General features: G+C 30.2%; 2 protein-coding genes and 1 long non-coding RNA gene across 4 annotated transcripts; 2 read left to right on the top strand and 1 right to left on the bottom strand.

Moving 5' to 3' along the window:
• Positions 1 to 2,782: 2,782 nt before the first annotated feature.
• On the top strand, positions 2,783 to 8,005 carry LOC112697648 (conserved oligomeric Golgi complex subunit 8). Of its 2 annotated transcripts, XM_025750906.2 has the most exons (13): positions 2,783 to 3,086; positions 3,254 to 3,406; positions 4,004 to 4,152; positions 4,271 to 4,348; positions 4,485 to 4,578; positions 4,679 to 4,753; positions 4,883 to 5,179; positions 5,487 to 5,554; positions 5,637 to 5,691; positions 5,849 to 5,987; positions 6,749 to 6,933; positions 7,128 to 7,480; positions 7,660 to 8,005. In XM_025750906.2, the coding sequence occupies exons 1-12, from the start codon at positions 2,814 to 2,816 to the stop codon at positions 7,464 to 7,466; spliced, it is 1,905 nt and encodes a 634-aa protein (XP_025606691.2). In that variant the 5' UTR covers positions 2,783 to 2,813; the 3' UTR covers positions 7,467 to 7,480; positions 7,660 to 8,005. The 2 variants fall into 2 exon arrangements, with proteins under 2 accessions (XP_025606691.2, XP_025606690.2); XM_025750905.3 differs by lacking the exon at positions 7,660 to 8,005 and having other exon boundaries at positions 7,128 to 7,651.
• A 7,427-nt stretch (positions 8,006 to 15,432) lies between these two features.
• LOC112697649 (uncharacterized) lies at positions 15,433 to 20,709 on the top strand. Its single transcript, XM_025750908.3, has 12 exons — positions 15,433 to 16,085; positions 16,181 to 16,242; positions 16,690 to 16,740; positions 16,851 to 16,877; positions 17,002 to 17,106; positions 17,839 to 17,946; positions 18,103 to 18,174; positions 18,288 to 18,338; positions 18,719 to 18,781; positions 18,871 to 18,995; positions 19,380 to 19,575; positions 19,768 to 20,709. The coding sequence occupies exons 1-12, from the start codon at positions 15,893 to 15,895 to the stop codon at positions 20,479 to 20,481; spliced, it is 1,767 nt and encodes a 588-aa protein (XP_025606693.1). The 5' UTR covers positions 15,433 to 15,892; the 3' UTR covers positions 20,482 to 20,709.
• A 4,422-nt stretch (positions 20,710 to 25,131) lies between these two features.
• LOC112697650 (uncharacterized) lies at positions 25,132 to 26,762 on the bottom strand. The gene is made up of 2 exons (XR_003151271.3): positions 26,082 to 26,762; positions 25,132 to 25,483 (listed from the first exon to the last, which is right to left on the bottom strand). It is a non-coding gene; the product is annotated as an uncharacterized lncRNA (long non-coding RNA).
• Positions 26,763 to 26,974: the final 212 nt, after the last annotated feature.

The raw sequence follows: 26,974 nt of genomic DNA on the forward strand, positions 1-26,974 counted from the left end.
TGTGTAGCATTATTCTTTTTTTATTTTCTATTATACATAATTTAAAATGAGATAAAATAAAATAAAAAATCACTTTTTAAGACTTAAAAACAAAAGAATTTAAAGTTGTAAAAATATCATAAAGGATCTTTAATTCAACTCCTTTGTAATATTAACTAAAAAGAAAAATTTTACAATCAAATAAAATATCTAACCAGATCTAACCAAATTGTTGTCAAAAATTTTAATTTTGCGTGCTCTCCTCTTCAACCATATTGCTGCTTCTTGACCTTCTATTGCTGCTGCTTCTTCATCTTCTCTTTTTTTTCTTGCATCTTTTTCTTTGGTTAGTATTATTGCCATCATCATCACCACCACATCCTCTTTTTTTCTTTATTTTTTTATTTGAAATTTTTTTTCTCTTTCCTTTTTTTCCTCCATCTTCATCATCATCGTTATTATCATTATCATTATCGTTATTGCCATCATCGTCGTCTTCTTCTTATATATATAACAGTTTAAATCTTAAATGCACCGAAATTCTTTAATGATGATGACATACAAAGAAAACTCAGTTCAAAATAAGATAAGACCAATTGCACCTTATTTAAATTCAGAATACACTGAAATTAAGTCCATAATGCACCAAAATTAAGTCAAGAATGCACCGAAATTATTTAATGATAACTCAATAGGAAGAGGAAAAACCTACATTCATTAAACTTGATTGCAATACAGTACAAACATATTCATTTAAGAAATTAATTATTATTAAAAAATGTTGGTGTTATTTTTTTTTATAAATTCTATATAATTCAAAATTATTTTTTTTCATTCTCCTTTCCCTCTTCTTCCTCCTCTTTCTTTTTCTTCTTCTTCTTATACTTTTTTATGATTTTTTTGTTTCACTATTTTAAAAGAAATAGAACAAAAAAAAACTGAAATATCATACAAGAAAAAAGAATAAAAAAAATAACAAAAATAAAATGCAACAATAATAGTACCAATAGAATAAAGAAAAAAAGGTGTACGAAAAAGAAAAATAACATAATTTCATACATATATTGTACGAATAAATTTTATTAGATTTGAATTAATTTGATTAAATTTAATTGTCAAAAATACTTAGATATATAAGTAAATCTTTACCTAAAAGCTAAAACCTTCACCTATTATGATTATGAATATGAAAACAAGTTTTTAACAAAGAACGTCCAACTTCTATCAAATTAACATTGGAGTTATAATTTTATTGCGATAACTTTTTAACAAAGAACGTCGAACTTTAATTCCACTTAAACATAAATTCATTAAATTGAGTTTAATGGCTCTCATGGCTATGGTAATGATTAATGAAAGGGTATTAGAAAATGGGCAGTGCGATGCTACGGTGGTGAAGAAAGGAAAAAAATTTTTTATATGCGGAAGAAATGTGGAGAAATTTTGGTGAACACGTGTTAACTGATTCTCTAAAGAACATCAATTTTGACTAGAAACAGAAATTGCAGCGTGTGGCAGATAAAAGAGATTAATTAGATAAATATTATTTTGTGTTAATGATTATTATTAAAATTTTGGACTTTTTATTTTGAGTTCAGTAATATTTTTTGCAGTTGGATTATTTTTGTAAAATAAATGAATTGAGATAGTGTTATAACAAATAAAAAATACTTCCTCCATCAAAATAGCGGTATAACTCAATATATGCTTTTTTTATTTTATTTTTTTACATAATGTACTTTCTTCTTTAAATTTTTTTTTGGGACATCTTTATTTTTCGGATGCTTATTTTTTAATTTAAAGGCTTAGTTTATCAAAATTAAATAACATTGTTAATTTAAATTACATCCATTTAAATTTTAAATTAATTTTTCTATAAATGTTAATTATTAAAGTTAGATTAATTAAAAAATAAAAACAAAAATAATTATTAATTTATTATCCATCCCACCCAATCTAATTTACTGGTTTCACCATAATTTTTAGACTATATTTAAAGGAGAAATTAAAATTGAGATATTAACTTTGTGTGATATATTTGGTGTAAAATATAGTTATATCTTAGTTAATATTTTATTTAGTTCAAAATAAATATAGATATAAAATGAGAATACTTATTAAAATATTTTTAGTTATTAAAAAAATATTATTAAAATATAATTTTTTTTCAAAAATTTTAATTTTTGTATCTCAATTTTTTAAGAGTATTAAAGTGATTATAATTTTATGTCTCAATTAAAATTTTAGTTTAATCTCCCAACTCCCAATCCCAATCTCTATCAATATACTTTTAATAGCACTCATGTCAATGCTTGTGTTACTCTCAATGTTGGTTATATTTTTTTATTCTGCCTCCTAAGTCCTTCCAAGTCTCTACTATGTATATAAAAAGATGAATTTTATGATGTTTTTTTATGATGTTTTTACTACTGATGCTTAAATTGTCTAATTTTTATTTTAAAATAAAAAATAAAATATTTAAAATAAAAAATAAATTATATAAAATTTATTAAATATTATTTATTTATTTTTTTAGTAACTTAGGTAAAAAGTAATAAACATTATATAGCATTCACTATATAAATAAAAAGGAAACAAATTCCTTTTCCCATATTACATGGTCCAATTAACTATGCCTAATATCAACATGCTAGTTTTCTCTCTCTCTCAAACTGAATATTTTCAAAAACTTGTTACTCCACCGTTAGGCCCTACACAATACAAAAATAACCCTTAAAAAATCCCAAGCCCACCGTTACAACAAAAAATTCCCATGACCTACAAAAAAGTCCAATCCAAAAACATAACTATCATTAATAATTTAATATAAGCTTATGACCTCGGTGATTATCCCAGCTCACCTCAATCCCTCTCTGCAACACTGCAACCACTGCAGCGGCCAGCGGACGGGCTTTTGTCTGCGCGTGCATCCCCAACGGGTTACTCGAATCTCAATTTCGGAGCTCCAAAAAATGGAGCATCAGTCTCATAGCGCAGAGGAAACGACGTCGTCTTCTCCGATGGCCGCGCTGCTCCCCTTGGCCTCCGACTCGCAGCAACCTTACGTCTCCGAACTCCTCTCCTTCACCCTGGATCGCCTCCACAAGGTTTCATTTCACTTCTCTTTCTCACAGTTAGAGTTTGTTGAATTATCTAATTAAATGTAAAGGATTACTCGGCGTTAAGCTTTTTCTTTTTTCGCACTATTCCAGAATGTAGTGTTGGTGATTATGCGAAGAAGAAGTGTTAATTGTTGTGATGGATGTTTTTTTAGGAACCGGAGCTGCTTCGCGTTGATGCGGAGCGGATCCGGCGGCAAATGCAGGAGGTAGCCGTAACGAATTACCGGTCGTTCATTTCCGCCGCGGATGCATTTATAGCGATTCGTGAGGAAGTCACCTTTATTGACAAGCATCTTGAAGCCATGGTAATTTTTATTTTTAAAATAATTTGGTTTATATTTTTCTTATTGCGTGTTATGTATTGTTCAGATTTTTCAAATGTTAGTTTTGATATCAATTGAGCTTAAATTGTAAGCATTAGCTGATTTCCTTAGTATTGCAAGCGTAGTTATGCTTTTTTGTGCGTTGAGTTGAGAATTTGTTTAGGAGTGATAAAGTCCTAATGCAGTTGGCAAGTATAAGATTAATTTCATCCAATTTGATATAATATTTCTTCATGAGCCGATTGACACATATCTGATTGTTGTGATGACTTTTCCAATTTCGGGAAGGGAATAGAACTTTAGATGCATCTTGGCCAATGTTGCGGGCAACATAGGGGTATGTGTTTGGTTTCTTGAATGTTACACCCCACTGGGTGGGCTGACCACATGGATCAGTTGACGCTACTGGATTGTATAGAAAACTAAGTTCTGGAACTGCGGAATAATTTTGTTCAAATAGAATGTTATGATTATAGAAAAGCAATTGCCATGTTATGCCCTTGTAATTTTGATTGATTTCTTCTTGTATACAATAAAAAACACTTGTGTCGTTTTTCACATCAACCTCCTTTGTTACAGATAAATGAAATCCCAAAGCTGACATCTGGATGCACCGAGTTCATAGAATCTGCAGAACAGATTCTGGAAAAGAGGAAGATGAACCAAACAATGCTAGCCAATCATAGCACTTTGTTAGACTTGCTAGAAATTCCCCAACTTATGGACACGTATGTTGAAATGATACATTCTCCATTGTCATGTTAATGTTTTGCATGGTGCATGAAAACACATCCTTTATGATGACAAGTTGACAACCAAGTCTTATAAATTTCTATGTTTGTCCAGTTGTGTACGAAATGGAAATTATGATGAGGCCCTAGATTTGGAAGCATTTGTTGGTAAACTTTCAACCATGCATCCCAAGTAAGTTTATATGTACCTTCCATATTTGTTAAGCATGTAGTTTTGCTTTTGGATTTTAAGGAAATGTCTTATTTTCTTTGTTCCTTTTTTGAGATGCTTATAGCTTCTTGTTATAATTTTTATTTTTCTTCTGGAGGTTGCCAGTTATTCAAGCATTAGCTGCAGAAGTTAGGTTAACTACCCAATCACTACTTTCTCAGCTTCTTCAGAAACTTCGCTCAAATATTCAGGTTCCTGCCCATGATTTTATTAATGCATGTACAAATGCTGCTTGATTCATCTGGAAAAATGTTTAGACTTTTAGTTTCTTACTAATGTTACCTTTGCTAGTTACCCGAATGCCTCCGCATTATTGGATATTTACGGCGAATAGGAGTATTTAGTGAGTATGGAATGCGCTTGCTGGTGAGACTTCATGCATTTTATTTTTCATACAATATTCTTCTGCCTTTGTCTTTTGTACTTAATTTCCAATACTATTTTAAATTACTATCTTCCTGCTTCTTTTTAACTCAGACAGTTATTTGATGTTAGTTCTTAAGATGCCGTGAAGCTTGGCTTACTGGTATACTTGAGGATTTGGACCAGAGCAATCCATATGAGTACCTAAAAGGGATGATTAACTGTCACAGAATGCATCTTTTTGACGTTGTTAATCAATATCGAGCAATATTTGCTGATGATACTTCAGGAAGTGAGGAAAATTATGATGGTGGGCTTCTTTTTAGTTGGTCAATGCATCAAATTACATCACATCTTCAAACTTTGAAAGTTATGCTTCCAAAAATAACTGAAGGTGGATCTCTCTCAAATATTTTGGATCAGTGCATGGTGAGCTTCTTCTTCCATCATTTTCTACTTGATGTTGAAATCGGAATGAATTGGTATATTTCTGTAGAGTTAGGACCAGATTCCCCCCGCCCCAACACCCCCTGCAGCGTGAACATGCACACACACACACACATACACATACAAACACAAACATTAGACTTAAAAAAAAGAGATAAAAATATTTATTATTGCCTCCTCTGTGATATTCCTGCATAGTATGATGATGATGTTTATACATATATATTTTAACTTTTGCTCCATGCAGAAGTTACATTAACATTACATTGTCTTATTGCTTTTCTCACAGTACTGTGCTATGGGACTTGGATGGGTTGGACTAGATTTTCGAGGCTTGCTCCCATCACTCTTTGAAGAGTAATACATAGTTCTTTTTATGATCTTCTCTAGGTTAAGTCATACTCAAAGCACATCATAATACACTTTGGTTTCTCTACAGGGCTGTTCTTAACTTATTCTCAAAGAATATGAGTACTGCAGTAGAGAACTTTCAGGTAAGTTCAGTGCAGTTAAACTATTTTGCATGTGTGTAAACTAAATTATGTATTTTCCATTTTTCATTAATTCAAATGAGCCAATGGCCTCCATATTATTCTCAGTAAGTAGCCCAATTTCAAGTCATGATCAATCAAGTATTTGATTTGTTTTCAGTTGGTCTTGGATTCGCATCGGTGGGTTCCGCTCCCAGCTGTTGGCTTCCCTGCAAATACTGTTGGTGAAGAAAGTCAGGAGGATATCACTCCACCATCTTATTTGATGGAGCATCCACCTCTTGCTGTTTTTATTAATGGTAAGTCAAGTTATTGTTTCTTGTTAAATTGGAAATTGTTGATGCTTCATCATCTGCCCATATCTACAAATTCATGTTGCAAGTTCATATCAACTGCCTCATTTGAATAAGAGTATAGGATGAAGAGTTCTAATGGGTTCAAAAAGTGTAAATCAACCTTTCTTATTACTAGTGTGAAAATACTCTACACTCTTGTAAAGCCAATCATCTTTATTCCAGTTCAATTCAGACCAACTTTACCCCAATGAATAACTTCTTGCAGAATGGATCCTCACAAAATCAACTGAATAAATTAAGGCATGTATACTGCTGATAAAATTTGAAATTTGTGATATTCCACTAAGATGCTAATTTCATACTGACTGTTTAATTTTTTAAAATTTGCAATTTCTCATCAACAATTGACACAGTAGTTGGATTAATCAAAACCAATTTCTACCGGAAGTTATTGAATGGTGTAATTTCTGTTTTACAATATGGTCAATTGTTGATTGATACCACGTACACTCTCTATCACTGTGTGTATGAATGTGTCTATAAACTTCTGGATCAGATAAAAAATATAAACGGCAATGCATAATGGAAATATTCATGGTTGATATGTGATGTTTGTAGCAAGTTTATTAAATGTGTGCGGTTAATCTTATGATGGGATGATGTTATATGTGCTATTGTGCTTCATCACTTAGTCGTCCTCCTACCCTAGTCAGTCTCATTTATCCTTGGATTCATTTGCACTGCTATCTCTTTGGTGGCTGCAGGTGTATCTGCAGCAATGAATGAGCTGCGTCCATGTGCCCCAATAAGTCTAAAACATGTCCTTGCCCAAGAATTGATTAAGGGATTACGAGCTGTTTCTGATTCATTGTTGCTGTACAATACAACTCGAGTGCTCAGAGCGAACGAATCAGGACTTTTCCTCTCACTCTGCCGGGCATTTATTGAGGTGCTTTATGATTTACATCCATGAGACTGATACTATAAAAATAATAACAAATTAACTAACTTTTGTCCCATTGAGTGGAGTACATACAAAATTATTGTTTATAATTTGAGCTGCTAATCTTCTCTGATGCTCTTTCAATAAATTACTGTAAATATATGTTCTTGATTCCTTGAAATATTTATTTTGATGTATAGGTTGCTTATCCTCATTCTGCAACATGTTTTGGACGTTGTTACCCCGGTGGAGCAACAATTATTATGGATGCTAAGAACTTGTATGACGGAATCAGCCGCCTATTAGAGACATCCTCTGCTGCAAGAGAGCTCCCAAAACCAGTGAACCATGGCAAAGCAAAGGGTGCAGATGAGAATGGCGATGTTCCGGCAGCAGCAGAGAACGGAGAAACCACTACCGCCAAAGAATCCGAAGCCATCAATGCTGATGAGGTGGTGGTGGACAAAGTCCCTGTTCCAGAGACAGAACAAGAACACACCAATACTGAAAAGCCCATGAATGAGAGTGTGACATCTTAGTGATGGATATAAATGTATTTCTGTTCTTCCCTTGTCTGCATTTTATTATTCTTTTGTATCTTCAAGAAAGGATGTCGCTAGTTGTAATTATGTTGTCGAAATTCGTCAAATTTACATAATCTTCTAGTCCATAGAAAGCATTTGTCCTAAGAACGAAGAGAATTTTGACAGAGATTTGTTGCTTATATTGCAGAGTGTTGTTTTCCTACCCTTAAGAACATTGAAATCCCTGACCATGAAAGACACTCTTCCCGATGGGTCTCCAAGCTCCTCAAGGAACAGATGTAATACTATTTCCAGTGCCAAAAATTCTGCCATGAAAATGGAAGAGGTATTCACCCAATCCACCAACACAAATTGACATACTCTAATAGTGTACCTCAAAGTCCTGTGCTCATAATAAGCACATAATTGTATCCTATTTCTAATCCCACTACTTCGCAACTCCCTCTCAATCCTCTTATTTACTAGCCATGCTTGTGCAAAAGAGTGAATCTTTTAAGTTTTATCAGATATAAGTGCATTCTTTCCTCTTCAAATCCTCCACACAACAGCGAAAAACAACACTACTGAATTATACTATTTTTGTTGAAGCATTATCGTAAACCAACCGTGCACCGGCAACAAAAAACTATGTACATATTATGTCTTAAAAAAAAAAACAGATATTTATGTTAGCAGTATAAAATATATAATGAAATATAAAATATATATTAAATATTTGTAAAATAATATATATAAATATACAAAAATATATAGTGGCTAATATTTTATGATGAAAATTTATATGCAATTGTCTTTATATGAAGTTGATAGTTGAGAATCGTATCGTTATGATTTGACGTGTTTGACTAAATTATCATCTAACTGTTCTCAACTAAGTTTTTAAACATAGAAGAGAAATCAGATGGTCTGATTTTTTGTCCTAGGAAATACAAATAAATCAGACAGTCAGATTTGCTTGGAGGGAAAAAATTTTGAAATCTAGAAGTACTCAAATCGAATGGTATGATTTGAGGTTTTTTCTTTTAATTTTGGAAACACTCAAACCTGGATATAAAAAGATTTGAAATAGATAATGACAAATTAGCTGGTTCGATTTGTCTGTGTATATGAACCCCTTTGCCAATTGACCGAACTCTCTTCTTCCCCATCTTCGTCCCTTGCCTCCTCATACTCCTTGTTTTCAGAAATTACAACACTCAAGCTAAGTTTTACACTTTTTAATTTTGAAATGGGTAAAAGAATGGTGTATCACCTCATTATTGGAGAGTATGTTGCTTAACGCTGTTGTAATGTCAGGAAAAAACAAATCGAACAGTCCAATTTGATGGGAGAGTAATCGGACGGTCTGATTTAAGTATACAAATCGAACCGTCTAATTTGTGCCTAGTTCCACATGTCGGCATGCAGCCTCACTCCTCCTTGCTTTTAACTCTCTCTCTCTCTCTCTCTCTCTCTCTATATATATATATATATATATATATATATATATGTGAAGTTTACCCAATATGAGTTGATTAGATTAATGCAGCAAAGAACTAAGATGAATTCTGCAGCAAGATGTTAGGCTTGCTGAGATATGAGTGCAGAGAAGAAGTGATTGAGTAATATTTTATGACTAGAATTTATAGGAATGAATTATATCCATTAACTACACCATAGATCTTCTATATATATAGCTATAAGACTAACTACTTTTTGTTATTGAAACAGAACACTAACTAATGAAACTCTCTCCTATTTGCTTGTTGTTCGTTCCATAATTTTTACTGATTCTTGATTCTCTTCTTTATTTTCTTGACATTCTCTCTTTATGTTCCCCCTCAAACTGAAGGGAAAACTTGAGTAAACCCGAAGTTTGTACTTAAACTTCACTCAGAGAGGCAATGTAAAAGGTTTCGTCAGTATATCAGCAACTTGTTCTTGAGTTGAAATATTAGTTACAAACAATTTGCCTCTGCTGACATGATCCTTAATGAAGTATAGATCAAGTTCAAAATACTTAGACTTGCTGTGCAGAATTGGGTTAGCTGCAAGGAGACAAGCTTTTTGATTATTACGGTAGATGATTAGTGAGGTCTTCAATGTCACATTTAGCTCAAAAAGTAAATTCTGCACCCATACTAATTCAGCTTGAGCTGCTGCCAGGGCTCTATATTCTGCTTCCGTGCTAGACCTTGAGACTGCTTGTTGTTTATTACTTTTTCAAGCTATAAGATTTTATCCAAAATAGACACAATACCCTGTGATAGACTTTCTATCATCAACATCAGCTCCCCAATCTGCATCTGAAAAGGAAAGTAACCTCAAGCCAGTGTTTTTAGAAAATAACAACCCCTAATCCATTGTACCTTTAATGTATCTCAAAATTCTCTTGATTACTTTCTATTGATTGACAGTTGGAGAATGCATAAATTGACAAATTTTGTGTATTGAATAGGCGATATCTGGTTTGGTCAGAGTAAGATATTGAAGAGCTCCCGCAATAGACCTACATCAAACTGTTCTGAATCATTAATATGTAATTTTGTAGATGTAACCATCGGAGTTGGTACAGTATTCGATGTTGACATCTTTGTTTTATCTAACAAATCCTTGATATACTTCCTTTGATGAAGAAAAATCTAATTGTCACCTTGGTATGTAGCTTCCAGTCCAAGAAAATAGTTAAATTTTCCTAAATCTTTATGAGAAAAAATTGTATTGAGCTATTGAATCAAAGTCTGCAATTCATGTGAATTATCTCCTGTGAATAAAATATCATTTACATATGCTAGAAGAAGAGTAATAGAAGTTGCAGTTTTTCTCTGATTTAGTATTTTTAAATCCAAAATGAGAGAGAGTAAAAGCTAGTGTTAGGAACCAGGCCTTGGGTGTCTGTTTAAGACCATATATAGCCTTGTTAAGCTTGCAAACATGTGTGAAATCTTGTTGAATAAACCCCTGTGGCTGCTCCATAAAAACTATTTCATGTAAAATACCATTAAGAAATGCATTATCAAAATCAAATTGTCTCAATTGCCAACCCTTATTAAGAGCTAAAGTGATAACAATCTGAATATTTTGTGGCTCAACTACAGGACTAAATATTTGATCAAAATCAAAATCTTCCCTTTGGTGAAATTCCTTTGCCACCAATCTGGCCTTATATCTAATTATTTGTCCTTGAGGGTTCTTTTTGAGTGCAAACACCCACTTACTTTCTATTATAGTGGAATTAGGTGGTGGACTTGTAAGAGTCCAAGTTTGACATCTTTAAAGAGCCTTGTATTCTTGTTCCATAGCATGAGCCCAGTGGGGATGATTGAGAGCTTTAGTAGCATTCTTAGGTATATGATATAGAAATTCAGGATCATCATCAACATTAGTAATCACAGTTAGTGTAGATTTTATAGGTTTAATTGATTTAGATCTAGTAATTATTTTATGTGTATTAGTTGGAGGAGGGGGTAGGGGTGGGAGTGGGAGAGGTTGAGTTGGTATAATTTGGGAAGGTAGTGACAGTGGTAGTTAAATTTCTATGTTGGAAATAGGAATATGGCCATGAGGAAGATTTTGAGTAATATGCTGCTATTTTGAAGAATTGATAGGTATTGTTTCTGATGTAGTGTGTACTATAGGTGTTAATGTTAAGGATGAGGCTTGTGTCATGTGTGTGGATGAGGATAATATATGAGAGTCAGAAGATGGGAGTTGAGGTTGTGTAATATGGGGGTGATCAATAGAATTAGTGTTAAAAAGGAATATTTATGACCTGGACAAAATCATTGTTAGTAGCCTTTGTTTGAGAAGTATTCTGATTAGTAGGGAACATGATAGAATATGAAAATTTCCTTTATACCCTCTATGTTGACTATCATACCCAAAAATAAACATAATTGAGATCTATAATCCAATTTATGCTTGTTATATGGTTGGAGGTATGGATAACAAGCACAACCAAATACCTTGAGAGTAGTATAATCTGGTTCTTTATGATGCAAAACCTCAAATGGTGAAGAATTGTTCAAGAGAGGAGTTGGTAATCTGTTAATAAGATGTACAGTAGTAATAAAGGCATCTTCCCAAAACTTTAAAGGTAAACCAGCTATGGCCAAAAGAGATAATTCAATTTCTGTGATCTTCTAGTGTTTTCTTTCAACACTACCCTGCTGTTAGTATGTGTAAGGACAAGCTAGTCTATGTGAAATGCCACAATCCAAGAGAAAAGATCTAAAAGCATTTGATAAAAACTCAGAACTATGATCAATTTGTATAGATTTTGTTGTACATCCAGTTTGATTTTCAAGTAGCTTTTTGTAATTTTGAAATGTAACAAGACTCTCATATTTATTAATAAACAAGGAAATACATGTATACTTAGTGCAAGTATCAACAAAACATATGTAATACTTGTATCTATTTCTGGAAATAGATGGGGCTGGTCCCCAATTATCTATATATACCAATTCTAAAGGTGTTAAGTAAACAGAGTTAGAGTCATCAAATGGCATTTGGCCATAGAACAAAACAAATGAGGAAACACATATATGCTATTTTTAGTTATTCCTTGTAGAAGAAAATTCTTGGTAACTTGATCATGAACAAGGTAGTGATTAGGCCAAAACTCAAAGAAAATTGAATTGTCAACTGCAAATTTAGAAACACTGAGAATATTCTGTGAAATTTAAGGAACTATCAAAAGATTATTCAATTTATATGTGAGAACAGTTTTAGAGTCATGTAACAGAGATGAACCTGACTTAGAGATGGCTATACCTTGTCCATTACCTATATAAAGTTGGTCTGAACCTATTTGAGTTTTTGAAGCGTGTAAAAGATTTGAGGGATCAGCAGTGATGTGATGAGAAGCTCCTGAATCAGCATACCATGGTGATTCATTCAACAAAGTTGTTGCTTCAAGATAAGGTCTAGGTTGATGGAATAAGGGTGGAGGTGGAGGAAGATTTGTAGATTGGATGGAAGAGATAACATTTGGAGATTCATAATTTTGGTCAAATCTGAAATAACAATTCCAAGCAGCATGACCTGGTCTATTGCAGATTTGACAAAAGAGCCTTGTATTATTGGAATTGAATCTTCCTCCTCTCTGAGAGAACCTTCCTTCTCTTCCTCTTCTTGTATTCATGCCTCTTTGGAAATTAGAAGCAAAAGAACTTGATGCTTGTGACAGATTAGCTAATGGAATCAAGTGTTGCGGTTTCTCGAATCTTTGGAGCATTTCTTCATAAGCAATGAGAAATGATTCTGTCTCTATGACAGTGATTTGTCCCATCTTAGACATGACAGATGAGATGAATCCTTGGTACTCCTCAGTTAATCCATCAAGGATTGTTTGAATATGATCATCATCCGGATAATGACTATCAATTGCAATTAAGAATCAACAAGAGTGTGAATTTTACCAATGTAATCTTTTGCTGATTTTTCATATTTGACAGATCTCAATTGAGATTTTACACTCTGAATTCGTGCCCTTGATGGTGTTGTAAAGACTTCTTGAAGCTTCTCCCACATATCATAGAAGATTTTGCATTTTACCACTTTGTTTTTGAAATTGGTATTGATAGAAGCAAGAAGCCATGTTTGTAGAGAAAGATCTTGCAACTTCCATTCTTTATAATCTTCAGATTCAATCTTTCCTGGTTAGTGACATCAGTAGGATCAGTGAATTGTTGAGGAACTTTATCCTTGTGAAAATGATCTTCAAGATTTTGAGATTCAACTGTAATGGTGGCTGAATGGTGCCATGGGATGAAATTATTTGCATCCAATTTGTCTGTGATGACTGAAAGGTAGTACTTGGAAGATGATGCAGCGGAATTAAGGATCATAGCCATGGTGTTACCCTTTTGCTCTTGGTACCATGTGAAGTTTACCCAATGAGTTGATTAGATTAATGCAGCAAAGAACTAAGATGAATTGTGCAGCAAGATGTTAGGCTTGCTGAGATATGAGTGCAGAGAAGAAGTGATTGAGTAATATTTTATGACTAGAATTGATAGGAATGAATTATATCCATTAACTACACCATAGATCTTCTATATATATAGCTATAAGACTTTGTTATTGAAACAGAACACTAACTAATGAAACTCTCTCCTATTTGCTTGTTGTACGTTCCATAATTTTTACTCATTCTTGATTCTCTTCTTTATTTTCTTGACATTCTCTCTTTTACAATATATATATATATATATATATATATATATATATATATATATATATATATATATATATATATATATATATATATATATATATATATTCACGGTCCTCACAATGTCAAGAAAACTCAAAATTAAAGATTTTAATTGTCCTGCTCTTTACATTGTTAATTATCTCAGTCATTCTAATTATGTAAGTTATTATTTTTAATTTTTTTTTATTTAGCAAAATTTATTAGTAATAATGTTAGAGATTAGTATTGTTTATAACGATTAAATGATAGTTAACATATTGTAGTTTGAAATGTATTATTGGATTTAGTTAGTAAATATTGTTAATATAGGTTTATACATTAAAAAGTATATTTTAAATGTATTTAGTAATAATTATTAGAAGGTTTAATTATTCAATTGGTCTCTATAATTTCACTACATTTTTAATTAGGTCTCTATACATTTTTTTCTTTTAATTAGATCCCTATACTGCTTTAATTTTGTAATTAAGTCATTCCTAGTGTAAAAAATATTAGAGTTAACTGAATATTTATTCGCAAATTGAAGGTATTTATAATTAAAAACTTAATTAAATCTTTGGCCGCATGTATTTTGGTAAAAATATTATGTTAATTTTAACATTTTTAACATGAAAATGATGTAATTACAAAATTAAAAACAGTGTAGAGACTCAATTAAAAAGAAAAAAAATATAGAAACCTAATTAAAAATTTAATAAAACTATAAGAACTACCCAAATAGTTAAACTTTATTAAAATTATATTTATATATATTTAAATTTTATTAATTATTATTTAACATAGATTTAACATATTTTGAGTAAGTAATAAAAATTAAATATTTTTAAATTTTTGAATATTATTGATTAAGTAATTTATACGTTAACTGTGCATAATGCAATAATTGAATTTAGTGAAAATTAATTAGTTAATTAATTTATTAACAATAAATTTAGTATTAATTTTAAAAAATTGCTTATTATTATTAATAAATTTAGATATTATTTAAAATTTTTAAATATATTATTTAATAAATTATTTATTAATAAGTAAATAATTATTTAATGAATAAATTAATAAATAATTTGATAAATAAATTATTATTAATAATATTAGAGTTATTGAAAATAAGACACTTGTCAAAATATTTGGATATATAATTAGTTAGTTATTCTATGTCATTAATTATTATTATTAGCCTTGTATTATGTGTTATGTATTGAATAGAATAGAAGTAATATAATATGATATTAGTATTATTAAAATTATAATTAATTATAATTTTATTTTATTATTTAGATAATTAATGGTAATTTGTTAAATATAATTAAATTATATTAATGATAATAAATAATTATGTTTTTAAAGTTATAAATTGTGATAAAATAATTAAATATAAATTAATTAATAAAAATTTTAATTATTCAATGTTTATGGATAATTTTGTTACTTACTTAAAATATACTAAATTTATTTTACAGATATTCTTCAATAATAATTTAGTTTCTAACAATAATTAATAAAATTTAAATATATCTAATAAAATATAATTATAATAATAATTATTAAATACATTAAAAATATATTTTTTAATATATAAATCTACGTTAACAATATTCACTAACTAAATCCAATAATATATTTTTAATTACAATATGTTAACTATTATTTAATTATTATAAACAATATTAATATCTAACATTATCATTAGTATTTTTGCTAAAAAATAAAAAAAAAACTAAAAATAATAACATATAATTAAAATAGTTGAAATAATTACCCATGTAAAGCTTAAGATGATCAACATCTTTAATGTTAAGTTTCTTTTGACACTGTGGTGCTGTAGCTTTTTTGAACTTGGAATAAATTGAAAGAAGGTTGAAGAAGAGAGAAGAGAATGAATGTGAATTGTGAATTGTGATTGGGAGAGAAAGAGAGCTTGCACGGATTAAATTAAGGAGGAGTGGGACTCCTTGCATGCACAACACGTGGCATTGGCGCACAAATCGAACGGTCCAATTTGTCTACCTAAATCGGACCGTACGATCTGTTTTTCCCTAATATCACAACAGCGTTAAGCTTTGTAAAGATTTTTCCAGTTTAATTCGGGTAAAACCCCGAGGTGGGAATCTTGATCTAAACCCTGGAGATGAAAAGTTAGAAAATGGCGCGTTGAAATGTTGTTAACTTGTTATAGATAAACACAGTGTTTCTCATTCTTTTTTGCAATTTAAGCAAATAAATGCTTGATCTCAGTTTTGGTGCTAACACAACCTTGTGTATGAGCATAACGACACAAAGAACACTGAGGGCAATGACATCATCATCATCATCATCACATACCCAAGATTCTATGGAGCAACAGAAACCGCAACAAACACAAAGGTTGCAAATTTACCCAAATTCAAATAATGGGGTCACGCCTTTTTGGAGAGGTACTCTTTCTTATAATGCTCTTGCTTGCGACTTCCCGCACAAAAAAGCTTTTTTTTTTTCTTTGGGATTTTGTTTATTGGGTTCTACTTTTCAGAGAAGTATGAAAGAGAAGCCAAGAGGTATTGGGATGTCTTCTACAAGCGCCACAAGGACAAGGTAAAGGGTTGTTCGCTTATTATTGTTTTATTTAGTTGATGATACTTGGTGAATTATTCTTTTTTTAATTAGTATTAATTATAAGTATCTTTTGCCATTGGTTTCATTGTTTTGGGAATTTGGATGTGCAAATGAATGAAGATAAGCTGAAATTTCTAATAATAAAATAAAAAGCTGAGATTTTTGTAGTTTATTGGTGAAAATGATATACTGAATTGGATTCGCAGTAATACCTAAAGACTAGACTAGTCTATTCTATACTCTGTTAATGCAAATGTCTTATTCCTTCACTTTGTATTTGGTTTCCTCTTGTCTGTGGTGTCTATTGACTATTGCTGTAACTGGATGATCACTCTTCCAAGTTTTCCACCCATTATCTGTGTTTCATGTTCAAGGCATTTGCTATAAGTAGTTTTGCTGTAGTGATGATTCAATTTTTTTTTACAGTTTTTTAAGGATAGGCACTACTTGGATAAGGAATGGGGAGATTACTTTTCGGTGAGTGAGGAAATAATATCTTCAATTTTGATTTGGTTTGTTTTCTTTTTAACTTTGATGCTTGCAGTACTGACAATTTAAGCAATTTTTTGCTTGAAAATAATTTTTAGGGAGAAGGAAGAAAAGTGATTTTGGAGGTATATTACTTGCATTTTCTTCTTTCTTGGCGTTTATGAATGGAATTCATTTTCTGTCAAAGTCCTGTTTAGTAGTTCTTTGTATTAGTAAGTTGCTTAATAGTCAGAGCTATTTACTAAACAGGTTGGTTGTGGAGCCGGAAATACTATATTTCCAGTGATAGCATCTTATCCAGATGCTTTTGTTTATGCATGTGATTTCTCGCCACGGGCTATTGAGTTAGTTAAGGTCAGACATCTTTGTTTTGTAAACTTCCTCTCCATTGTAGCAATTTTGCTGTCTGCTTCTTGATTCGTTCCTGATCTGTTGATATAAAAAAAATGTATGGTAATCGGTAATTTAGAGTGGCAAATAGATGGATCATGAATGTTGGATTGGACCATAGAAGATCAATAAAAAAAATAAACCATTATATCATTTTGATTTGTTATAAATTGTTAAAACATCCAACAATATTAAATAGTATTAAACTGAATTCAATGGGTAAATAGTATTAAACTAAATTCAGATATAGATGGTTTTGATGGATGATAGAGTAATGGACGGTGTACCTAATTGCCACCTCTTCTGATATGATTCATTGTGCCGGAAAATGTAAATCCACATCCATACATAGTATTGGAGCATTGGTCTAAACCGTGTTTGACATGAACACCTCCAGGTTAGCAGTATGTAGTTCCCCGTTCGTAACCTCAGTGTCTATTGCTCAGTGATCCGCTAACTCAATCCAATTACCTGTAAGACTTGGGAATTCATATTTCTATTATGGAAAAAGAGTGCATTAACTGCATTTGATATATGTTGATCAAAAACAAATTTGTATCTCCTAAGCTTCTCTCATTTATAAAAAATAAAATAAAATAAAAGGAGAAATATTGCTTATTTTACAGTATTCCAAATCCAACTGAAGCGAAGTTGTTACATTTATTTATGTAATTATATTTTTGTTTGTAATTGTAGACGCATGAAGACTTCAAGGAGTCCCGTGTTAGAGCTTTTGTCTCTGATTTGACAGTTGATGATCTGTGCAAAGAAATTCTTCCATCTTCGGTTGATATTGTTACCATGGTACTTACATTGTGTATTGTAGAATGATTATGGGATCACATTTGCATTTCTTAGATGCTATCTGTCAATTTTTCGGCTTCATTTCACAAGTTTTGTGCTCTTGTTATTGAGAACTATATGTAGATCACTTGTTTAAGTATCTGACTTGGTAAACAGATATTTATGTTATCTGCAGTGTCCCCGGAAAAGATGCCTCTAGTATTGCAAAATGTTAGAAAAATTATCAAGGTAAGAAACTTTAGTATTCAATAATTGGATTTACATTTTCATAAAACTTGCTAGATAACTTGTTCACAGTTCATTTCAAGTGTGTTGAAATTCATGCCTTTCTCCATTTGCAGCCAAATGGATATGTGCTGTTCCGAGATTATGCCACGGGAGATCTTGCCCAGGTTGATTTTTGTTACCATATAATATTCTAAAGAATAGACTAGTGCTCAATTTTTTGTCCAGATAATTTTCCTTCTGATATTGACTTCTCTTTAATAATTGTATGAATCGAAATTTACTTCTTTTTCTTGTTCATATCAAAGTGAATAAAATAAAAGATTGCAACTTTTAGGTTTGATAACTATACCAAGGTGGTTAGAGTAGGATGCATAGAGGTTTGGTTGATACGGTTCGGATGGTTTACAGTATAATATAAGAGAAAAGGAAAAGTTACGAACTATAGTGTGTTGTTCGGGGAATTGTTTAATTCCAAATTTTGATTGACTATTTCTTTTTGTTTGAGCTATGATGATTCATGTGATACATATTTTCTGTTCCATAGGAAAGATTTTCAGGGAAGGATCAAAAGATTAGTGACAACTTCTATGTCAGAGGTGATGGCACTGTAAGGTTTCAGTTCTGGCAATGTTATCTTACAACTTTGATCACCTAAATTTCTTATTTCCTAATGTAATGCTTTATTATTCTATCCAGCGAGCTTACTACTTTTCGAACGAGTTCTTGACGAATTTATTCAGAGAAAATGGTTTTGCTGTTGACAAGCTTCATGTATACTGCAAACAAGTTGAGAACCGTTCGAGAGAATTGATCATGAACCGGTAACTTTTCTTTTGCATAGTTTTATAGATGTGTGTTCCGCGTTCTTTCTTTTTGGAGAAAGGCATGTCACATTCATCCCATTATTTTGGAACTACGTAAATTATCTTAAAATTGTCCCGAGACGGACGATTTTAATTTTTTATCTCTGTATCCTTCTCCAAACATGTTGTCCCCAAGATTTCAGTTTTCTCTGTCTCAGGACAATCATGCAACCTTACCTTAGTGTTGTATATAAGAGTTATAATTTACTTAAGTTATGATCTTCATTTCTTCCCTCTTTTTATCCACTGCCTAAAAGTGAAAAAGCAATTTGGTTTTTCTTTCAATCTTCTCTTGACTGTAATAACCCTTTATAGTTATCCTACCGTGTTTGGTGGTTTCAGGCGTTGGGTCCAAGCTGCATTCCGGTTTACAGGGGATTTGAACTCTTCTTCTAGTAACGAAGCTGAGGGAAATTGTTCTGGTAGTTCTGAAGCGAAGCAAAATAGTTCGAATGGTAGTTTAAATGACACTGCAATTGACTTGTCTGAAGGTGTGGCATTTGACATGTTTGGAGCCTTACCTTCCAGCGATTATGAGGTAACAATTTTTCGCCTTTCATTGATTCTTTTAAGTTCTACCATAAAATTATCATATTCGAAGTCATCATTTTTTTTAATAAATAATTTGATGTATACTATCCGAGGCTGCTTTTAAAAGACGTTTCCATAAATTTTGAATGTCTGATGGCAATTTTGAATGCTAATTTTCCTCCTTGAATTTTCCTTTTAGATTATTGAGATCAAACTTAGAGGTTGGGATTTCAAGATTAGGGTACTTTCAAAACAGTACCAGCATACCTGCAAATCGACGGGCTTAATGCTGTGGGAATCGGCTCGATTGATGGCTTCTGTCCTCGCCAAAAACCCTGATATCGTTTCAGGGAAAAGGGTCTTGGAGTTGGGAAGTGGCTGTGGGGGAATCTGTTCTATGATTGCTGCTAAACATGCCGACCTAGTTGTTGCTACCGATGGGGATGCTCTTGCCCTCGACCTCCTCGCCAAAAATGTCTCATCGAATCTTGAGCCTCCATTGCTAACCAAACTAATTACAAAGAGAATGGAATGGGGAAACAATGATCACATAGAAGCCATAAAAGAAGGGAATAAAATAGGGTTTGATGTCATCATTGGCACAGATGTTACATACATTCCTGAAGCTATATTGCCTTTGTTTGCGAGCGCCAGAGAACTAATTACTTCTGGCGCAAGCAACAAGCATGGTAATGTGCCTGCTCTGATTCTATGCCATATATTCCGTCGCGTAGATGAACCGTCTTTGCTTTCGGCCGCATCACAATTCGGGTTTAGATTAGTAGACAAGTGGCCGGCCGGAGTTCCAAACGAATCGTCTCAAGGCATTATAAGCAAATGGTTTTCAGTTAACGGTTTATTGAATGAACTTCCTAGTACAGCATTAAACATATTGCTTTTCAGATTGGAGTGAAATGAGCTTGAATTGGAGTTGGTTTCTTCTTGATTCTTGTCTTCATTACAATACAAAATGAGATAAGTATCATGCAATTTGCAAAGTTAGATTCGTTTTTTACTACTTAAAAAACAATTTTGGTGCTTAATTATGTTTCAAATTTGATTCTTTTTGTATGTTTCAAATTTGGATATTGATGGGGTATTTTGGAGCATTGTCCTGTGTATGTTGATTTGTTTTTGTTTTGTTTGTCCTTTTTTAAAGTTCATTTTTTTTGTTCCCCACTTAGGGGGGACATTTTTATTTTTATAATTTATAATATGAACATTTTTGTACGGAGAAAGCACGGTTATTAATTTTTTTGGGGGGTTTTCTTTTTTGTTTTAATTAATTTTTTCAAATGAATCATCTGCCAAAGTAGTACCAATAAGCATGAGAGGCTGAGAGCATATATTTATATAAGTTATCTCTGTGAATATAATGGAGGGTTACTTGTGAATTGTAGTCAAAGATTTATTCTCTTAAGAGTTGAGAGATCTTTTGTTTCAAAAGAATTAGTCATTGTTATTATTTATTAAGGATTAATATTATAAGAGTTTAATTTTGATACACTCATAATATAAAATTTTTTACATAATTATTCAATTAAACTTATATATTTAAATAATTTTTTAAATAATTTAAAAATTAATTACTTTTGTTGATGTCAGAATATACTATTTGTTCTTTGTGTAATACTTTTTTATACTTACCGTGTATAAAAATTAGATTCATATTATAAACAACCAAATAACAATTTGCAAACTAATGCATGCCTATGTGGGAATTGCAAGTTAATTTAGACTAATAATAAGTTTCAAGGAATTGAGTCTTTTCTTTCTTTCTCTTAATATCTAATAAACTTGAAATGTAATTTTCTTTAAACCCTAGTATGGCATGACTTATATATGTGATATTTTTACTTATAGGAATTTTATACATTTTGATTGTTATGCATTAAGAGCGTAAAAGAGTTTTATAATATCATATAATCTAGTATTTGTGTATAAATGATTTAGTAGCAAATTTAAATACCTTTGACAACCTAAATTTATTCCGTATGCCAACACAAAGTTGACAAATTAAGTTAGAATTTGTAATAAATTAAGCACTGCCATAGAGTTATTAAGATTTCAAAAGTTTGAAATTAAATTGTTAGATAAAGATTAAATAATTATATATCTGACACAAAAATTCATACAATAGTTTCTTGAGTTTGAAGTATGAATTATGTATATGTTTATTTTTGTTTTATAATGAAATTTCATTTAAAAGAATTGAGGCAACAAAAATTAAACTTTAAACTTTTTTATTATAAATATTTTAATATTATATCATTATCCAAAAAAATTAAGTTATTAAATAAAGACACATAGATAATTATGTATTTTTCTTAGTTCAACCAAACATACATTTAATAATAATATAGAGATTAGAGAGGCATATAAAGTGGCAAATTTTGCTAATGACATTTTTATTTAAATAAGATAATTTTTTTTTTGTTAAATGGATTGGATAGCCCCAATCTTAGGTATTACATTCATGCACTACACAATCACACAACACACACATTATATAGGTATATACTATTAATATAGTTCTATATTCCTTCAGGAGGATTTAAATTCGGTGTAGCTCTATGTGAGACAAACAAAGTTGCCATCTGACTCAGGACTCGGCTGCAAGAAAATAAAATTAAACCAATGGAACTAGCCTCTTCTTCCATAAGGCTGATGAAGCCTCTCCCAAAAAAAAAAAGAAAAAAAAGGGAAAACAAGGACCACTCTAGCAAAAAGACACAACTGAATCCAGCACTTGCACCATCACTTTCTTTTTTCACTCAAATTGAAGCATTATTCCATGCATGTTTTCTTATAAAAAGACTAAAAAGAAGGCTTTAGCTTATATGTTAATTATATTTCCTATAACTATAACAAGTTTATTTTTATCTGCATGCACATATTCTTTATTTGGTTTTATATTTACAAAGGGTACAGCTCACTGCATTTAGAATTTTACCTTTACATTACAATATTATTGTGATGAGTATGTATCAACAAAAAATTCCTTAGTTTAAATATTATGCATTATTAATATTATCATCTTTACTTCCATCTTCAACAATAGCTTAAGTTCCCTAAACCAAAGGTAATTTGGTTAGGTATTATTCTTCATCCATTAGTAAAGTGAATCTTTAGCATTAATTACTTCCTTTTTTTTTGAAGGGAGCCACTCAGATAAAGACGTTTAAAACGTTTTTTTTAAATATTTTTTAATAATTAAAATTTAATATATATAATCGATTAAATTATTTTTTTTAAATTAGGCTAGACAAATTGATTTAACCGAAAAAATGGTTAATCAAATTTTGAACTGGTCTAAATTAATATTATTTTTTATAAAAAATGACTACAATACCCTTATTATAGAGAATGATTAAAATAAATAACTAAAATTTAGGATTCTCAAAATTAATATATATATATATATATATATATATATATAATAGAAATATTTTAGTCATTTTCTATAATAGGGTATTGTAGTCATTTTCTATAAAAAAATAATATTAATTTAGATCAGTTCAAGATTTGATTTACTATTTTTCGGTCAAATCAATTTATCTAGCCTAATTTTAACAAAAATAACACAATTTAATCGATTATATGTGTTAAATTTTAATTATTAAAAAATATCTTTATAAAAAGACGTTTTCAACGTCTGTATCTGAGTGACTTCTTTTTTTCAATTTTTTTGGTGGTTTTTTGTCGGTCTAATTGATACAGTAATTTTGGTGTGGAAAATTGGAGAAACAATATTTTAGTTGATTTTATTTTTCATTAGTTGTAATGTGAAGTTTTTAAAATTTCTATTAAAGTGTTTATTCTATATATTAGATAGATGATATTATAAAATGTTATCATATATATATACTTCAAATTTTAAATTCTATTAAAAGTGCACTAATGTAGAAACCTGTATAATAATAACAAATATTAATTAATAAGAAACTTTGTAATAATTTCTTTAACAAAAGGTAATATTATATATAACATGGAGTAGTGCATGAAATAATAAAAAAACTATTGTTATATATAACTTATAGAGTGGAAGAAGAATATTGAAAATGGAAGAGCTAGCAGTGTGGGAAATACTTAAAGGCAAAAGCACTTTCGCTATATTACAAACTTTAAATTACATAAGATAGTTTAATTCTGAGAAACATAAAAGAAATCCAACATATTTTATAAAAATGTAACTTTGATATAATGATAATGTAAAGCAATTTTACACGTGTATTCAATCATATAATACTACACTAATAAAAATAATTACTTTTTACATTGATTGTGTGAATAATTACTAAAAAAACTGATGTGATTAAATATCTGTGTACTTCAATCACCAAAAAAAAATATTTATGTATTAGAAAAGTATGAGGAGCCAATAAAATATTTATACAATGTATACAATGAAGGTTTAGAGAGTATTAGAGATATAACCATTAGTGCTATCTTTTCCCATCAACTAAAGTTTTTTGAATGAGTAGTATCATGACATGGTATTAGAGCTCTAAATTGAAGTCAAGAGTTTGATCATTGGTGAACCCCAAAATCAGTTTAAATTTTTGGAAAGATGTTTATTATCCCTAATACTCGGATGGTTATTCTAAAACTAAACTCAATTTATATTATTATCTTTCACAACTTCTTTCCATTATTTAGTAATGACAAATTTCATAACCACAATTATATAACCTTTTTTTTGATAAGCCACAATTATATTTTTCATAACTTATTCTAACGTTTAATTATTTTCTTTTAATGACAAATAATAACTCATACTATAACCAATGGTCCCATAATCATCAAAAATATCAAAACACCATTATTAAACTTAAAATTACTCCTATATTACATTTCATTTTCAACACCAAACCCCTTTAAAATATAGTTAGAAGTCTTCTTCTTTATTTATACCAAGTCTTATTCATGCTCAATTTCAGTCCTATCAAATAATGTTGGAATCTTGAACATGTGTATGGCATAGAAAAAAAAATAATTTGGACAAATAGACACTGCACAGATATCTCATGACATGCATAGATCAATCACATTCTTATTAATGAAGATTGATCTGAAACTGAAAGTTACATGCAAGTTGCGTTCAGATTAAATCATAAACAACTAATGTTGGCTTGGTATAAATATTTATGTTTAATTTGAACTTTTTTATATATATATATATTCAATTAAAATTGATAAAAAATGTTTTTCTCGAATTTACTTATATTTTTAGTGAGAAATATATGAAAATTAAAGCAAAATACTTAAAGGGATATAGCCATCAAAATGAAGAATGAGTCAAGGAGATAGAGACAAGAATAAAAGACAGATAAATTGGTAAACTTTATCCAATATATATATATAATTCTAATGCCATTGGATTTACTTGATCCAAATATATAAGCCTATTATATATTGAACATTATTAATATTCGGTTGTTGTTAATTAATTGCATAACATAAAAAATATGTATTAATTAAATTATTATTATAAATATTAAAAATATTTGTGTTAATATTGTAATCAAAGTTATAGCTCAGAATAAATAATACATATATAAAATTTCTGGCAAATATATATTTTGTTCAAATTTATTTGATTCCAGCTAGAATGACATATGACATATACATATAGTAAGCTGCACCATTTTCTTTTTCTTTCCAAAATTAAAATTCTGACAATAAATTTTGACAGATCAGAGACAACAACGTTGTTCTTACAGACACATATATCCAAGAAATTGAAGAAGATGATAGATATGTATATAATAACCCTTTCAACATCCTTCATTCCTGAAAGATACATATAATTGTTAATTAATTTCCATTTCATTGAAGTAGCTTTGCTCCTATCACAACTCATCATCAATTCATATGGGACTATATATATTTCATCAGCAACACTTTCTTGTTACCTGAGAATGATATGAAATATGATAATAATCAGCAAATTGGACTATTTTAAATTCAAAATTCCGTATATATTCTAATTTCTAAATTTCATTCTTTAACATCTTGATTTTTGTTAGCTAAAAAAAATTATAATTATTAATTAGCTAATAACCTTTATGATGTATAAAGATGAAACTACAATTAAGTTATTAACATGGACTAGACAACAATAAAAATGCTTTTTTTTTTAATAAAAAATGCTAATTTATGAATTAATTTTATTGAACTGAAAACCCTAAATCTGGGTGTGAACACAGAATTAGGGGTAAATTCATTTTAAGAAAATGGAAATGGAATATACAACTGTTTGTTAACAGTGGAAACTAGAAACCAAAAAAGGTCACTTCATCATTATTGCAAGTATTTTCCAGATACCCTTATCAATAATCATCAACACACCAGCTTCATTCCATGGTATAATTTTGACTGAATCCACTACCATCCAAATTAATAAATCAAATCAGTTATATGTTATATAGATTGTTACAAATATGTATATATCTACAATATTTCATTTTTAAATTAAAAAAAATATAAATTATAAAAAAGAAGATGACATACCTGAGATGTGAGCTTCATAAGTTAAGCCTAATAAGTTGCTAGCTAGGGTTAGTTAAAGCATAAAGAAGATAATAAAATCCAAAAAACAAAAAAATATATAATATATCTATATATATTGCAGAAATTAAAAAAAATAGAGAGAAATGGTTAAGGGGTGACAGCAAGAGAGTGAGCACATATAGCTTCAAGTATGAAACATCATCATACAAGAAAACACCATGTGTGCTCACTTTCTTCTGTCACCACCCTTTACCGTTAATTAGCAGAGACGAAAATTCAATACCATAATACCCTCTATCACTTGATGAATAATGAGACTAATTAAGCTTCATAATTAACTAAAGCATCACTATTGCTTTTGAAAGTGTTTATGAGGGACAAGTAATTAATTAACCCTTAATTATTTCCTCTCTTCTCCCTACCCAAAAACTGTTCCATTACTATGGAAAATGTTTCATATGTTGTTGTAATGAAGAGAAAGAAGGGATATGAAGGGGTATTTATACAGAAACTGAAAGAGAAATTTGCTTGCATCATGTATGTGGAAGGAATAATTGTATTGTTGGGGTTTATCTTCTATTGGTCATCCCATATTATTTTAATCATTATAATGAAAGTGAAAACAGAAAATAGCATAAAATAAGAGAAAGAAAAAGTGTAGAGACTTTATCTTTAGGGTTTTGTTATCAAGTGGTCCAAAGTTCAAATACACATGTTAAGGTTTGATTTAAAAAAAAAAAAAAAGATATATCCGCTTTTTTATTTTAAAACAATTGTTCGATTTTAAAAGTTATGTAATATTAGTTAAATTTTCACTAATAAATTGGTTAAGTTAATGAGAGAAAAATCAATGAAAAATATAGTAAATAAAAAAAATAAATTAATAATTTTTG

This window comes from Arachis hypogaea, chromosome 16, assembly GCF_003086295.3.
Source record: "Arachis hypogaea cultivar Tifrunner chromosome 16, arahy.Tifrunner.gnm2.J5K5, whole genome shotgun sequence".
Taxonomy (NCBI): domain Eukaryota; kingdom Viridiplantae; phylum Streptophyta; class Magnoliopsida; order Fabales; family Fabaceae; genus Arachis; species Arachis hypogaea.

Excerpts from the sequence above, each read along its gene's own strand:
- LOC112697648 (XM_025750906.2), top strand. The coding sequence starts at position 2,814 with ATGACCTCGGTGATTATCCCAGCTCACCTCAATCCCTCTCTGCAACAC. Across the intron at positions 3,087-3,253 it reads CCCTGGATCGCCTCCACAAG|GAACCGGAGCTGCTTCGCGT; the intron begins GTTTCATTTCAC and ends ATGTTTTTTTAG. Across the intron at positions 6,934-7,127 it reads TCTGCCGGGCATTTATTGAG|GTTGCTTATCCTCATTCTGC; the intron begins GTGCTTTATGAT and ends TTTGATGTATAG.
- LOC112697649 (XM_025750908.3), top strand. The coding sequence starts at position 15,893 with ATGCTTGATCTCAGTTTTGGTGCTAACACAACCTTGTGTATGAGCATA. Across the intron at positions 16,243-16,689 it reads ACAAGCGCCACAAGGACAAG|TTTTTTAAGGATAGGCACTA; the intron begins GTAAAGGGTTGT and ends TTTTTTTTACAG. Across the intron at positions 18,339-18,718 it reads CCACGGGAGATCTTGCCCAG|GAAAGATTTTCAGGGAAGGA; the intron begins GTTGATTTTTGT and ends TCTGTTCCATAG.